This window comes from Eschrichtius robustus, chromosome 13 (genome assembly GCF_028021215.1).
Source record: "Eschrichtius robustus isolate mEscRob2 chromosome 13, mEscRob2.pri, whole genome shotgun sequence".
In the NCBI taxonomy this organism is placed as follows: Eukaryota; Metazoa; Chordata; class Mammalia; order Artiodactyla; family Eschrichtiidae; genus Eschrichtius; species Eschrichtius robustus.
The window spans coordinates 825787-838397 of NC_090836.1; the positions used below are offsets into that span (position 1 = coordinate 825787).

At 46.9% G+C, this 12611-nt stretch overlaps 1 protein-coding gene across 1 annotated transcript in view; it reads right to left on the reverse strand.

The window, feature by feature from the left end:
- The window catches only part of CECR2 (CECR2 histone acetyl-lysine reader), a 151462-nt gene that overhangs the window by 12230 nt on the left and 126621 nt on the right, over positions 1–12611 (reverse strand). The window contains 7 exon segments of the mRNA XM_068560773.1: positions 178–994; positions 1125–1253; positions 1720–2096; positions 2739–2865; positions 3083–3174; positions 3261–3298; positions 3747–3876. Of these exon segments, the coding sequence (XP_068416874.1) occupies positions 178–994; positions 1125–1253; positions 1720–2096; positions 2739–2865; positions 3083–3174; positions 3261–3298; positions 3747–3876 (1710 nt within the window).

Consider the following 12611-nt stretch of genomic DNA (forward strand, 5'->3'; position numbering starts at 1 on the left):
GGGGACATATGTATATGTATAGCTGATTCACTTTGTTATACAGCAGAAACTAACACACCACTGTAAAGCAATTATACTCCAATAAAGATGTTTTTTAAAAAAAAAAAAAAAAAAGGTGAGTCCTTAATTAACAGCTTAGAGAGCCAAAGGGCAGATGAAGGTGAGGCTGGGAATTACCTCGTCCGTTCTCAGGCTCCAGTGTTTCCCTGCTGTCCTGTGTCCGCCCAGGGTCCCCTGAGGCAGGCTTGGGGGCCGCCACGCCCACTGGGGGGAAAGGGCCAGTCACGGGAGGCGGCACGGGCTGGCGGGGGCGGTAAGGCACGCCTGGCGGGCACCCCCGCGAGGAGAGCTGCTGCATGGCGAGCATCTCTGGGCTGTCGAGCATGGAGTCCCCACCCTGCATTCCCCGCAGGGCCTGGGCCGGTGCTCCAAAGAGAGAACCTTGCGTTGGTGCTGGAGGGGGCTGGAACCGATGTCCGCCAGGTTTACAGGGTGGTCGCATGTACCCCGAAGAAGGAACTCCGTGAGGTAGGAAGCCTGATTGTTCTGGCCACTGGTTTGCGGGGAGGGGTGCTCTCATCACTCGGGAATCTATCATGTGACCCAGAGTGCGAGGCTGGTGAGAGGGTCCTGGCCCCATGGGGGGCTTCTCATCTGGCCCCAAGGGTCCTGCATTTGTAGCACCGTGATTCCCATTCCAGACTGTAGAGTGTACACGACTCAGGTACTTGTAGGATCGGTACATGTGGCTGGGAGGGATTTCTGAACTCTCGGGAAAGGCTGGGGGTCGGGCCGGAGCCCCACCGTGCCTGGGAGGGATAAAGCCTGGCTGGAAATGAGCTGGGGGATACATAGTCCCCTCCTGGCTGGGGCCGCTCATCTGCCCGAGCAGCGAGGGTCCAGGGCGCGATCCCATGTCACCAAGGGGCACTAGCCCCCCGCACCCCGGCTTCTCGTCGGGGGGGCCTCGGTGGTGGTTAATTCCAGCTGGAGGCTGGCAACAAGAAAAGAGAAGATGTGCTTACCACGATGTAATGGGAAATTACAAGTCCAATTTAACCTGGGGAGAGACTGTATTTCTGAAACACACCTTATCACCTATGCATGCTGAGCAGTTTGCTTACCTGCACTGCTAAAGGCTGGGGCTGCTGTCCAGGCCCGCCGGGGTGCGGCTCTGGGGCTCCAGAGGAGACACGGATGGTGGCAGGATCCGACCCTCGGAGAGGACAAAACGTTCCCTGTCCTGCTGGCCTCTGGAGGGCACAGAGCAAAGGCAAGAAGAAGAAGAGAAGAGGCACACCCTTCACATCCGGAACACGAACGTGCCACTGGAGGACAAGGCTGCCACCTGCTCCAAGCGCACACTCGCCACAGGAGGGCCCAGAGCAGGGGCTTCCCGTCCTTGTCTCTCCCCAGAGCCGCCTCCACCAGTGTTCTCCCCAGCTGCTCCCCTCGTGAAGGGTTCACTTACATACTGCACGTACCTCTGTGCCTTTGACTTAAAAGGGGTTAATGCCCGTGTTGAGAATGTGTGATTCAAATGATTTCGAAAAAGAAGGATTTAAAATAAAGGAAGGATAGAGGAAGGGCAGATGGGGAGAAGAGAGCATCCATAAGCAGGAACACCATTTTGGAAGAGGATCTGATTGAGAAGGCTTCACGCCCCGCCCCCGAGTCCAGAACCAGGGGAAACCACAACAGGACAAAGCTGCTCCTCACCAGCTGGCTTGAGAGGGGTGCCTGGCCGGGTCCACCGTAATGCAGGGGTCCAGGGAGGCTGCGGCTGTTCGGGGTGCCCACTTCGCCAGGGGGCTGCGCGGAGCCGCTGCTCTCACCGGCCCCAGAGGATGCAGCGCGGCGCCCAGGGGGCAGCGACTTCCCTCCGTTCTCCGCGGGCTGCTGCTTCCGGCCGGGCGCCTCCGAGTCCCGGGAGCGGGTGCACACGTGGCTGCGTGCAGCCCGACCACGCCTCTTCTCCCGCTTCTCCTCCTCTCTGACCCAGAATTCTTCGTCTGTGTCCCCATCCTCACCAGGAAAATGCTTCAGCATCGCGCGGTGGAAGCACCTCTCCAGGTTGTCTGACATCTTGGTGTACTCTGTGGGGGACAGAGGCCTGAACCCCGCTGGGCAGGCCCCCAGACCTCCGCCCACAAAACATGCAACGAGGCAGCCCCGGGCTCAACTGCGCGACTGCCTGGGCTGCAGCGCTTCCTACGTTGTAGGGCTACGGACACGAGACCAGGACAAGAAACCAGGACACGGTTTCTGGCCTCCAGCCACACAGGCTGGGACAGTGAGCCCAGTACCCCAAACCAGTAAAAACTGAATTCTTTAATGCCAAACTGCAGAAACATTAAGTACAATCACTGAATCTGTCTAGTAAAAAAAAAGAAGGCATTATGAGCTCAAGTTTCAGCACCTGGAGCGACACGGGCTGTGTCATCAGAGGTCTGCTCTGTGATGCAAAGGTGGCTGACAGTGGAGGCCAAGGACAACCAGACCCAGGCGGGCCTGGAGGAAGAAGAGGACCTGGGCCATCGGCCACTGCTGCCCCTCTGGTCGTGTGGGACGGGTCAGGGCCCGCACGCCCATCCCACAGCGTTAACACACGTTCTCTTTATGGTCCCCAAGAAAGGTGTGAATCTCTAGAAGGTGTGTTTCTAAAAGAGGAGGCGTGTTACTCTTGGTCCTACTGGTGCACCAAGTGTGAATCCACAGCAACCCCCTCTTCTACTTACCACTACTTTCCCCATTATATTTTCGACAATTCCTGAACATAGTCTTCATGTCATTCACAAACTCCTCCTTGGTACAGTATAAACCTCCATTCAGTTTCTTCTCCATGCTTGAAATATCCATGGGGACCTACAACAGGACACGTTAATTATCACCTGCTGGAGAACACAGCATCCTGCAGTTCCTGCGAGGCAGAGGAATCACACCATTAGGAGCTGCTCGAAAGCCTGGGATGTACCCAGCAACCCTGACCCGTGAAGGGTTGCAGATGAACTTACACACAACAACACAGATCACTAAGGATGCACACACCACAGTCGCGTACAGCTGACAGGGCCACCTCTACCTTAATAATCTGGTAATAGTTAGGGGCATACGATTCATCCACTGGTTCCAAAAAGGGCCAGGAATCCTTGTGAGCCTTCACCACGTCCAGAACTGAGGGCCAAAGAGGAGAGCTGGGTTAACACACCGAGGTGGGAACACGCTTAACCAGAACGCGGGAGCTGAGCGTGGGAACTGACCTTTGTACATGGCAGTGAAATCATCATCCAGCTCAAAGCTGTAAATCAGAAAATAAGAAATTAACGGTAACTGAGACCACCTTCTCTCCTCAGTGCTCTTGACCCAACCTGACACACAGCTCACTTGCACCCAGATTTGGAATAGTCCCAATAAATCTTTGTTAAGGTAAGTCTGTAACACTGAGAACGCTCCAGAAAATAAGATGAGGATGAGGGTCAGCATACTTTAGCCAAAGAGGACTATCATCTTTTTCATCTACAAAATGATGGTTGGAACTCATTTATGATTCTGTAATGTTCGTGATTTAATAGTACACTCTTTCCCAGGTTTTACTCTACTCTAGTTAAGTACTTCTGTGATCTAAAGAATAATAACCCAACAAGTCAGACAGCAGCGGAAGGAGCTCACGAGCACTGGCCACGACCCACCACAGAGGGCTGTTCTAAGGACACGACGAGGCAGGCTTGGGGCCACTCAACACTCACGGGTCTCTCGTCCTCTTCTCTTCCCGCGGCGGGGAGTGAGGGTCCAAGTGGGACAGCTCGGGCGGGAGGGCCTTCCCCTGAGCCAGCAGCCAGGCCCTCTCTTCCCTGAGCTTCCTTCTCTTGGCGCGATCTGCATGAACACAAAGCACAGGTGCGTCAGGGGCTCCGGAGGGGCAGCCGTCTGTTCTGAGAGAAGGAAACAGATCACCAAACGTGACTTCTGCTCCCTTTGAGTCCTCTCTTTGCTAATTCAGATGGTGCTAGAGATGCAATGCTTTATGGACCCATTTCCTCTTAGTCCTACCAAGTTCAGGTTGTGGGGTGAGGGAGGAAGGCGGGCCCTGGATGGGGACGGGGAAGAGCAAGAGAGACGGAAAGCAGAATTACAGCGACAGGGAAAAGTAGAGCACTGATTCAAGATCACCCTCTCTGACAACCCGAAGCCCTTCCTAACTTTCCCGCAAGAAGACAACATCCCCTTTTTAGGACAGACCTCAATCCAAACACACCCAGGACGGTACAAGCGCATCGCAGCTCTTGCACCAGCTGTCCTTGCTCTGTGGCCACTCCACCCATGGCAGCTGGCGCACCCTCGCCAGTGCAGGAGGAGGTCTCCTGCGAGCGAGGGAAGAAGCCAGCTGGACGGGCCAGGAGCTGGAAGAGGGAGGGCGTTTTCTGGCTCCCAGCTGCGGCCACAAGAAACATACTTGACACTGCACTGCTGGCCTGCCCGGCCCCCATGCCAGCAGGGCGGAAGAGAGGCAAGGAATGCAGAACACCATCAGAAGGCAAGGCCCAACGACGGAGAGAGAGGCCCGGGAAGGTGCCCGGTGGGAGCACAACACAGCCCTAAACCTGCAGACAGCGTGCGCCCACCAAGCTCCCTGTGTTCCTACTTCGTGCTCATTTATAAATAAACTTTTAAGTGTAAGAGAATCTGTATCTGCTTTAATTAATCAGAGGCACTTTGCTATAAACGACCTTCAAAATTGTTTTTTAACAAAGAGAATGATTTCAAGCTTAAAGAAAAGTATAACTAAATTAACGAATATCCACATACCAAACTGTCAAACTTTAACATTAGGACTCTGATTCTTTGCATCGTAAGAACCACCCTTTCGAGAGAGGCGCCTTCCCGAGCACGGGCGAGCCCTCCAGAGTCCACGGCAGCAGGAACCTGCCGGGTGCACTGTGGAGCCTTTAAAGGCTCACAGCTACTCCTTCACAAGTGATGCGAGCTACCTCACTCTCACATCGAGGGGTAAAGTTTTAGCATTTTTTCTAACCTGATACATATGACGTGGCATTCTGATGTTTCTGTTTGCCTTTTCCTGATTGGAATGACACAACGTATTTTCATGTTTATTATCCTCTTCTGTGAATACCCTGCTTATATACTTTGCCTTTTTTTCCCCTGTGGGTTGTTGGATTACTAAATGATTTGGAGAAGTGCTTTTAAATAATGTGGATAAGAAGTCTTTGTTAAAACTATCTTCTTCCATACCTGATTTGTCTTTTCACTTTGTTTACGGTGTTTTAGTCATTTGTAAATTTTAAACAATTAATGTCATCAAATATATCAATCTCCTTCCCTTGTAGTTTGTGCTTTTGTTACTTAAATTCTTTCTGTCCCAGCATCTTAAAGACCCTCACCTATGTTTTCTTCAAAAAGCTTTTGGCCTTTAGTCCATCAGGCGGCAATGGTGCCGGCAGCACCTCGTGAGGAACCAGGTCTGTTCCTGGCTGTTCACTGCCAGGTCTCACCACCCACACCTCCACGCCAGTAACACTCTCCCACATTCACGGCAGCTTTTATTCTGTTATCTGCTAGAATGAGTGTCCCGAACATATCGTTTTTTTAAAATTATCTTGGCTATACTTGGCCCTCTGCTCTTCTGTACGAATTTCAGGAACATAAAATGATTTATTTAATATTTAACATCAAATACTCAGTCAAGGTCAAACTTACCCACTTGTTCAGTAATTTTAAGTTGGTTTGTTCAAATCAAATCCAAAAAGGTCCAGGCAGTGCATTTGGTTGGTATGTCTCTTAAATTTAGTGGAATGTGTGACAGTGTCCTCTCCAATTCATCTGGTGGAGAAATTGGGTCATTTTGTCTTGGTAGAATTTCCCACGTTCCGGATTTAGCAAGTGGCATTCTCATCACAGTGTTAATGTGCCCTGTGGTAGTTCTATTGAGGGACTTTGACCAGACAAATGGGTGTGTTTCTTGGCAATGTTATTACATAGGTGATGCTTGTACTTCCTTTTTCATCACCTCAGCAGACACAATATATGGTTACCTTTTCTTCTGTGGTGTTAAATTCCATTAGTGTTTACCTGATCCTTCCATTATAAAGTTCCTATACCTAAAGATCAAACACAGTTCCAAGATAGAAGTAAACTGTAGAGAAAATTATTTGTGTGATTATTTTCTCAATAATTCCAAGGTATATACCTAGTACTACGTGTAAATATACACGAGACAGAAGTTAATTCAACACATGTAACTGGATGCTTTAGGGCCGAGCAAAAACTACAGCACGTAGGGCAGGTAGCAAACTACTTTTGTTAAACACACACACACACACACAGTTTTATGGAAACACAGCCCTGCATGGCCTCCAGGGCCCTTTACAGAAAGTTAGCTGACCCCTACTGCAGGGCATTAGGACTCAGCAGTCTCCTGGAAGCTTGGTTGAGGAAAGCTTTGTCTAGATGCACTGTTTCACTACTTGTTACTCTAATTCTAGTATTTCTGCTACATTTATTGACCGAATTCTTCTTTTCTCATCAATTATTTTCATATTCAAAATAAAACATAAAGAGGAAACAAAATGCTTCATCCTTCGATTTTTACCAGTTACTGTTTAAAACTTTTATTCCATTCATTTAAACTAAACAGATAGACCAACATAAGCCAGTTCTCTCACTTCCGCACCAACACTCTGCCTCCTGTGACCAACAATCTGTTCTATCTAATGAGCTTTTTTCTTTAGAGATTCCACATATAAAAGGGCTCATACTGTGCTTGTCTTTCTCTGACTTATTTCACTTAGCATAATGCCCTCTAGGCCCACTCATGTTGTGGCAGATGGCAGGATTTCATGCTTTTTTTTTAATGGCTAAACATTACTCCATTGTGTGTGCACCAACTCTTCTTTACCCATCTAGTGATGGGCACTTAGGTGGCTTCCGTATCTTGACTATTATACATCTTGCTATGAACATGGGTGTACATGTATCTTTTATTATAATTAGTTTTTGTTTTCTTCAGATAAATACCCAGAAATGGAATTCCTGGATCATATGGTAGTTCTATTTTTCGTTTTTTGAGAAATCTCCATAGTGGCTGCACCAACTTACATTCCCACCAACAGTGCACGAGGTTTTGCTCTAATGCACATCCTCACCAACACTGGTTATCTCTTGTCTTTTTGATATTAGCCATTCTGACAGGTATGATGTGGTATCTCATTGTGGTTTTGATTTGACATTGAGCATCTTTTCTATGTCTTCTTGGGAAAAATGCCTATTCGGGTCCTCCATTTTTTAAAAAATAAATTTGTTTGTTTGTTTATTTATTGGCTGCGTTGGGTCTTCGTTGCTGCACACGGGCTTTCTCTAGTTGCAGTGAGCAGGGGCTACTCTTCGTTGCGGTGCACGGGCTTCTCATTGCCATGGTTTCTCTTGTTGCAGAGCACGGGCTCTAGGCACATGGGCTTCAGTAGTTGTGGCTCGTGGGCTCTAGAGCACAGGCTCAATAGTTGTGGCGCACGGGCTTACTTGCTCCGCGGCATGTGGGATCTTCCCGGACCAGGGATCAAACTCGTGTCCCCTGCATTGGCAGGTGGATTCGTAACCACTGCGCCACAAGGGAAGTCCCAAGGTCCTCCATTTTTTAATCAGATTGTTTGGGGTTTGGTGGGTTTTTTTTTTTTTTTTTTTGGTTTTTTGGGGTTTTTTTGCTATTGACTTGTATAAGTTCTTTACCTGTTTTGGGTATTAAGACACTATTAGGTATATGATTTGCAAATATCTTCCCCCATTCAGTAGGTTGTCTTTTCATTTTGTGTATGGTTTCCTTTGCTGTGCAGAAGCTATTTCATTTGCTGTAGGCCCACTTGTTTATTTCTGCTTTTGTGGCTTTTGCCTTTGTAGTAAGAGCCAAAAAACCATCACCAAGACATATGTCAAGGAGCTTACTGCCTATGTTTTCTTCCAGGAGTTTTATGGTTTCAGGTGTTACATTCAAGTCTGTATGTCATTTTGAGTTAATTTTTGTGTATGGGGTGAAGCAGTGGTCCAGTTTTTTATTTTTTTTTGGTTGTACCAGGTCTTAGTTGCAGCCAGTGGGCTCCTTAGTTGTGGCATATGAACTCTTAGTTGCAGCATGCATGTTGGATCTTGAGTTCCCTGACCAGGGATTGATCCTGTGTTCCCTGTGTTGGAAGGCAGATTCTTAACCACTGCACCACCAGGGAAGCCCCAGTGGTCCAGTTTTTCCAAAACCATTTATTGAAGAGACTGTCATTTCTGCATTGTATATTCCTGGACTGGTCCTAGACTTTTGTTTGTAGGAAGGTTTTCTTGATGACTAATTCAATCTCCTTACTAGTAATTCATCTGTTATGGTTTTCTATTTCATCATGATTCAGTCTTGGTAAGTTGTAAGTTTCTAGGAATTTATCCATTTCTTCTAGGTTGTCCAGTTTGTTGGCATGTTAACTGTTCTCAGTAGTCTCTTATGATCCTTTGTATCTCTCTGGCACCAGTTGTAATATCTAGTGTTCACTTCTGATTTTATTTATTGGAGTCCTCTTTTTTCTTGTGAGTCTAGCTAAAGGTCTGTCAGTTTTGTTCATCTTTTCAAAGAATCACCTCTTGGTTTCATTGATCTTTTCTAATTCTTTTTAGTTTCCGTTTCATTTATTTTTGCTATGATCTTTATTTCCTTCCTTCTAACTGTGGGCATTTTATGTTCTTCTTTAACTGGTTCCTTGAGGTGTAAAGTTAGTTTGTGTATTTGAGACTTTACTTTTTTCTTGAGGTAGGCATTTATCAAAACTTTCTTCTTAGAACTGCTTTTGCTACATCCCCTAATTTTTGGTATCTTACATTTTCATTTTTGTCTCAAGGTATTTTGATTCTCTTTTGGATATTCTTTTACCCATTGGTTGTTCAGGAGCACATTGTTTAATCTTCCCATGCTTGTGAATTTTCCAGTTTTCTTCGTGTTATTAATTTCTAGTTTCATACCAGTGTGAATGGAAAATATTATTTCGATCCTATTAAATTCATTAAGATTTTTTGGTGGCCTAACGTTTCATCTATCTTGGAAAATGTTCCATGTGCACTTGAAAAGAATGTGTATTCTGTTGCTTCGAGATGGAATGTTCTGCAGATATCTGTTAAGTCCATGTCTGTCTGGTCTAACATATAATTTAAGGTTTGTGTTTCCTTATTGATTTTCTGTCTAGATAATCTGTCCATTGATGTCAGTGGGGTATTAAAGTCCCCCACTATTACTGTTTTGCTGTCTATCTCTCCCTACAAGTCTGTTAATATTTGCTTTATATATTTACATACTCCTCTGTTGGGTGTATAAATATTGACAAATGTTATATTTTCTTGTAGACTGACCCCTTTTTCATTATGTAAAGCCCCTCTCTATCTCTTACTACAGTCTTCATTTTGAAGTTTATTCTGTCTTATATATGGACAGCTACTCCAGATTTTCTTGTGGTTTCCATTTGCATGGGTATCTTTTTCCATCCCTTCACTTTAGTCTGTGTGTGTCCTTACATCTAAAGTGAGTTTCTTGTAGGCAGCATATAGATGGGTCTTGTTTTTGCTTTATCCATTCAGCCACTCTGTGTCTTTTGATAGGAGAATTTAGTCCATTTACATTTAAAGTAACTATCGGTAGGTATGTACTTATTGCCATTCTGCTAACTGCTTTCTGGCTGCTTTTGTAGTTTGTTTCTTTCTTCTCTTGCTCCCTTCCTTTGTGGTTTGATAACTTTTTTTAGTGATATGCTTATATTCATTTCTCTTTTTTTTTTTTTAATAAATGGAGAGGTATCTTTATTTATTTATTTTTGGCTGTGTTGGGTCTTCGTTTCTGTGCGAGGGCTTTCTCTAGTTGTGGCAAGCGGGGGTCACTCTTCATCGCGGTGCGCGGGCCTCTCACTATCGTGGCCTCTCTTGTTGCCGAGCACAGGCTCCAGACGCACAGGCTCAGTAGTTGTGGCTCGCGGGCCTAGTTGCTCCGCGGCATGTGGGATCCTCCCAGACCAGAGCTCGAACCCATGTCCCCTGCATTAGCAGGCAGATTCTCAACCGCTGCGCCACCAGGGAAGCCCCTCATCTCTCTTTATCGTGTATTTACTGTAGGTTTTTGCGTTGTGGTTACCATGAGGCTTACATATAATAACTTACATCTACAACAGTCTACTTTAAGTTGTAACAATTTAAGTTCAACCCCATTCTAAGCTCATCATTTTTACTCCTCACTCCCATGTTTTATACTTTTGATGTCATGTTTCACATCTTTTTATCTTGTTTATCCTTTAATTATTATAATCATAGTTACTGTTACTACTTTTGTCTTTTAACCTTCATACTAGCTTTATAGGCAATTAATCCACCACCTTTAGTATGTATTTACTTTTCCAGTGAGATTTATCCTTTCATATGTGTCCCTTTTACTAATAAGTGCCCTTTCTTTTTAATTTAACGAAGTTCCTTCAACATTTCTTACAAGTGGTGATGAACTCCTACACTTTTGCTTAAATGCAAAGCTCTTAATGTCTCTAATCTGAACGATGTCTTTACCACGGAGAGAATTCTCGGCTATAAGTTTTTCCTTCAGCACTTTGACTATATCATGACTGCAAAGTTTTGCTGAAAAGTCTGCTCATGTTCTTATGGGGAGAGGGTGGGGTTTCCTTTGTGTGTGACAAGTTGTTTTTCTCTCCTTGTCTTTAACTTTGGACAACTGAGCTATGTAATGTGCCTTGGTGTGGGTTTTCAACCACTGAGTCTCCGCCTGAACCCCTCATTTTGGTTATTGTATTCTTCAGCTCTGAGACTTCTCTTTGGCACTTTTAAATATTTTCCTTCTCTGCTGAAGTTCTCACTGTGTTCATGCATTCTTTTCCCCGGTTTGGTGAGCATCTTTATGACCATTACTTTAACTCTTTATCAAGTAAATTACTTCTGTCTCATTAAGGCTTTTTTCTGAGGTTTTCATCTGTTCTTTCATTTGGAACATATTCCTCTGTTTCTTCATTTTGCTGGACTCTGTGTTAATTTCTGTGCAGAAAAGGAAACAACTGCCTCTCCCAGTCTTGAAGGTGGGGCCTCCTGTAGGAGATGAGCCTTTTTGTTCAGCTCTTCCCAGCTCTTGGTCGTCTCTCAAACCCCTGTGCTTGTCCAGGCAGCCTGATGTATTTTAGTGGCTCCCAGTAGTTGAGGGTGTGCCAAGACCTGTCAGTGTCCCAAAGGGGAGGGTCTCAGCACCCAGATTCAGATTGACTGGACACTTTCCTCTAAAGTTCACAAACATACAGGGCTGTGAGCAACTGCAAGCCTGAGTCCCACTGGCCACCAGAGTCAGGGACCTGCAGTGACCCCTGAGTGGCAGTCATAGACAAGTGTATAAACTCTCTTCTGGGGGCCCAACTCGGGGAGAGTGGGAGACGGCAGGCACCCACAGCCTCCAACCTATGAGAGCAGCTCTGCACACCCAACCTAAGCCTGCCCCTCAGGCTGAAGCTCCAGGACAAGCAGGGTGGCCTCCATCACATGACAGCATGGAGTGTGCCAGCCTGTCCCAAACCGGCCCTCCGCTCGCCACACTCCCATGGGACCCAGGAATACAAGCCCCTCTGGCCACCAGAGCCAGGCGTTCAAGGGGTGAACCATGGGTGTCAGATGCATGTAAAGCCTCCCTCCAAGAAACTTGGGCTCTGGAGGGTCCGCCCTCTGACGTCTCTGGAAAGGATTCGGGGGCCCCTAGATGCAGGCTTAAGTACAAACCTACCCCTCAGGCCGCAGCCATGGCGATCAGCTAATAAGTCTCCACCAGAAAGACCGAGCTCCTGGTCTATAGTCTTTTGCTGTGCCCTGGGGGGAGCTGGTTAAGAACTCTTTCTCTGCTGGTTCCAGTCCTGGGAGACCCACGAGCAGGAGCCCCACTGGGCACCAGAGCTAGGCGACCCAGAGGTGCCCCCTGGCAGCAGTCGCAAAACTCGGCGCACCAGACACTCTGCTCCTCCCCTGGTTTTACTGCCCCAGGACTGGAGTCAGTCTGGGCTCCTTCTGAGTGTCAGGGATTCTCACTGCTCTTGGGACATGCTCTCTTTTTAAAGATTACTCATATTGATATTTGTAATGACAACAAATCCAGCTCCTTGGCTTAATTACTATTAGTTACAATAATTTCCTGGATATTTTCTTGGAGTTTCAAATACATCCCCTAAATTGTGTGTGTGTGTGTGTGTGTGTACATTATGGTCCACTGTAGAGAAGAAACCCCCATAAAACAGTACAGTACAGCAGAAGCAAAATAGAGGGAATCTTTGTTTTCTTCCTGACTTTAAAAGGGAATCCCGGGCTTCCCTGGTGGTGTAGTGGTTAAGAATCCGCCTGCCAATGCAGGGGACACGGGTTCGAGCCCTGGTCCGGGAAGATCCCACATGTCGCGGAGCAACTAAGCCCAAGCGACACAACTACTGAGCCTGCGTTCTAGAGCCCGCGAGCCACAACTACTGAGCCCGTGCGCCACAACTACTGAGCCTGCGCTCTAGAGCCCGCGAGCCACAACTACTGGGCTCGCATGCCACAACTACTGAAGCCAG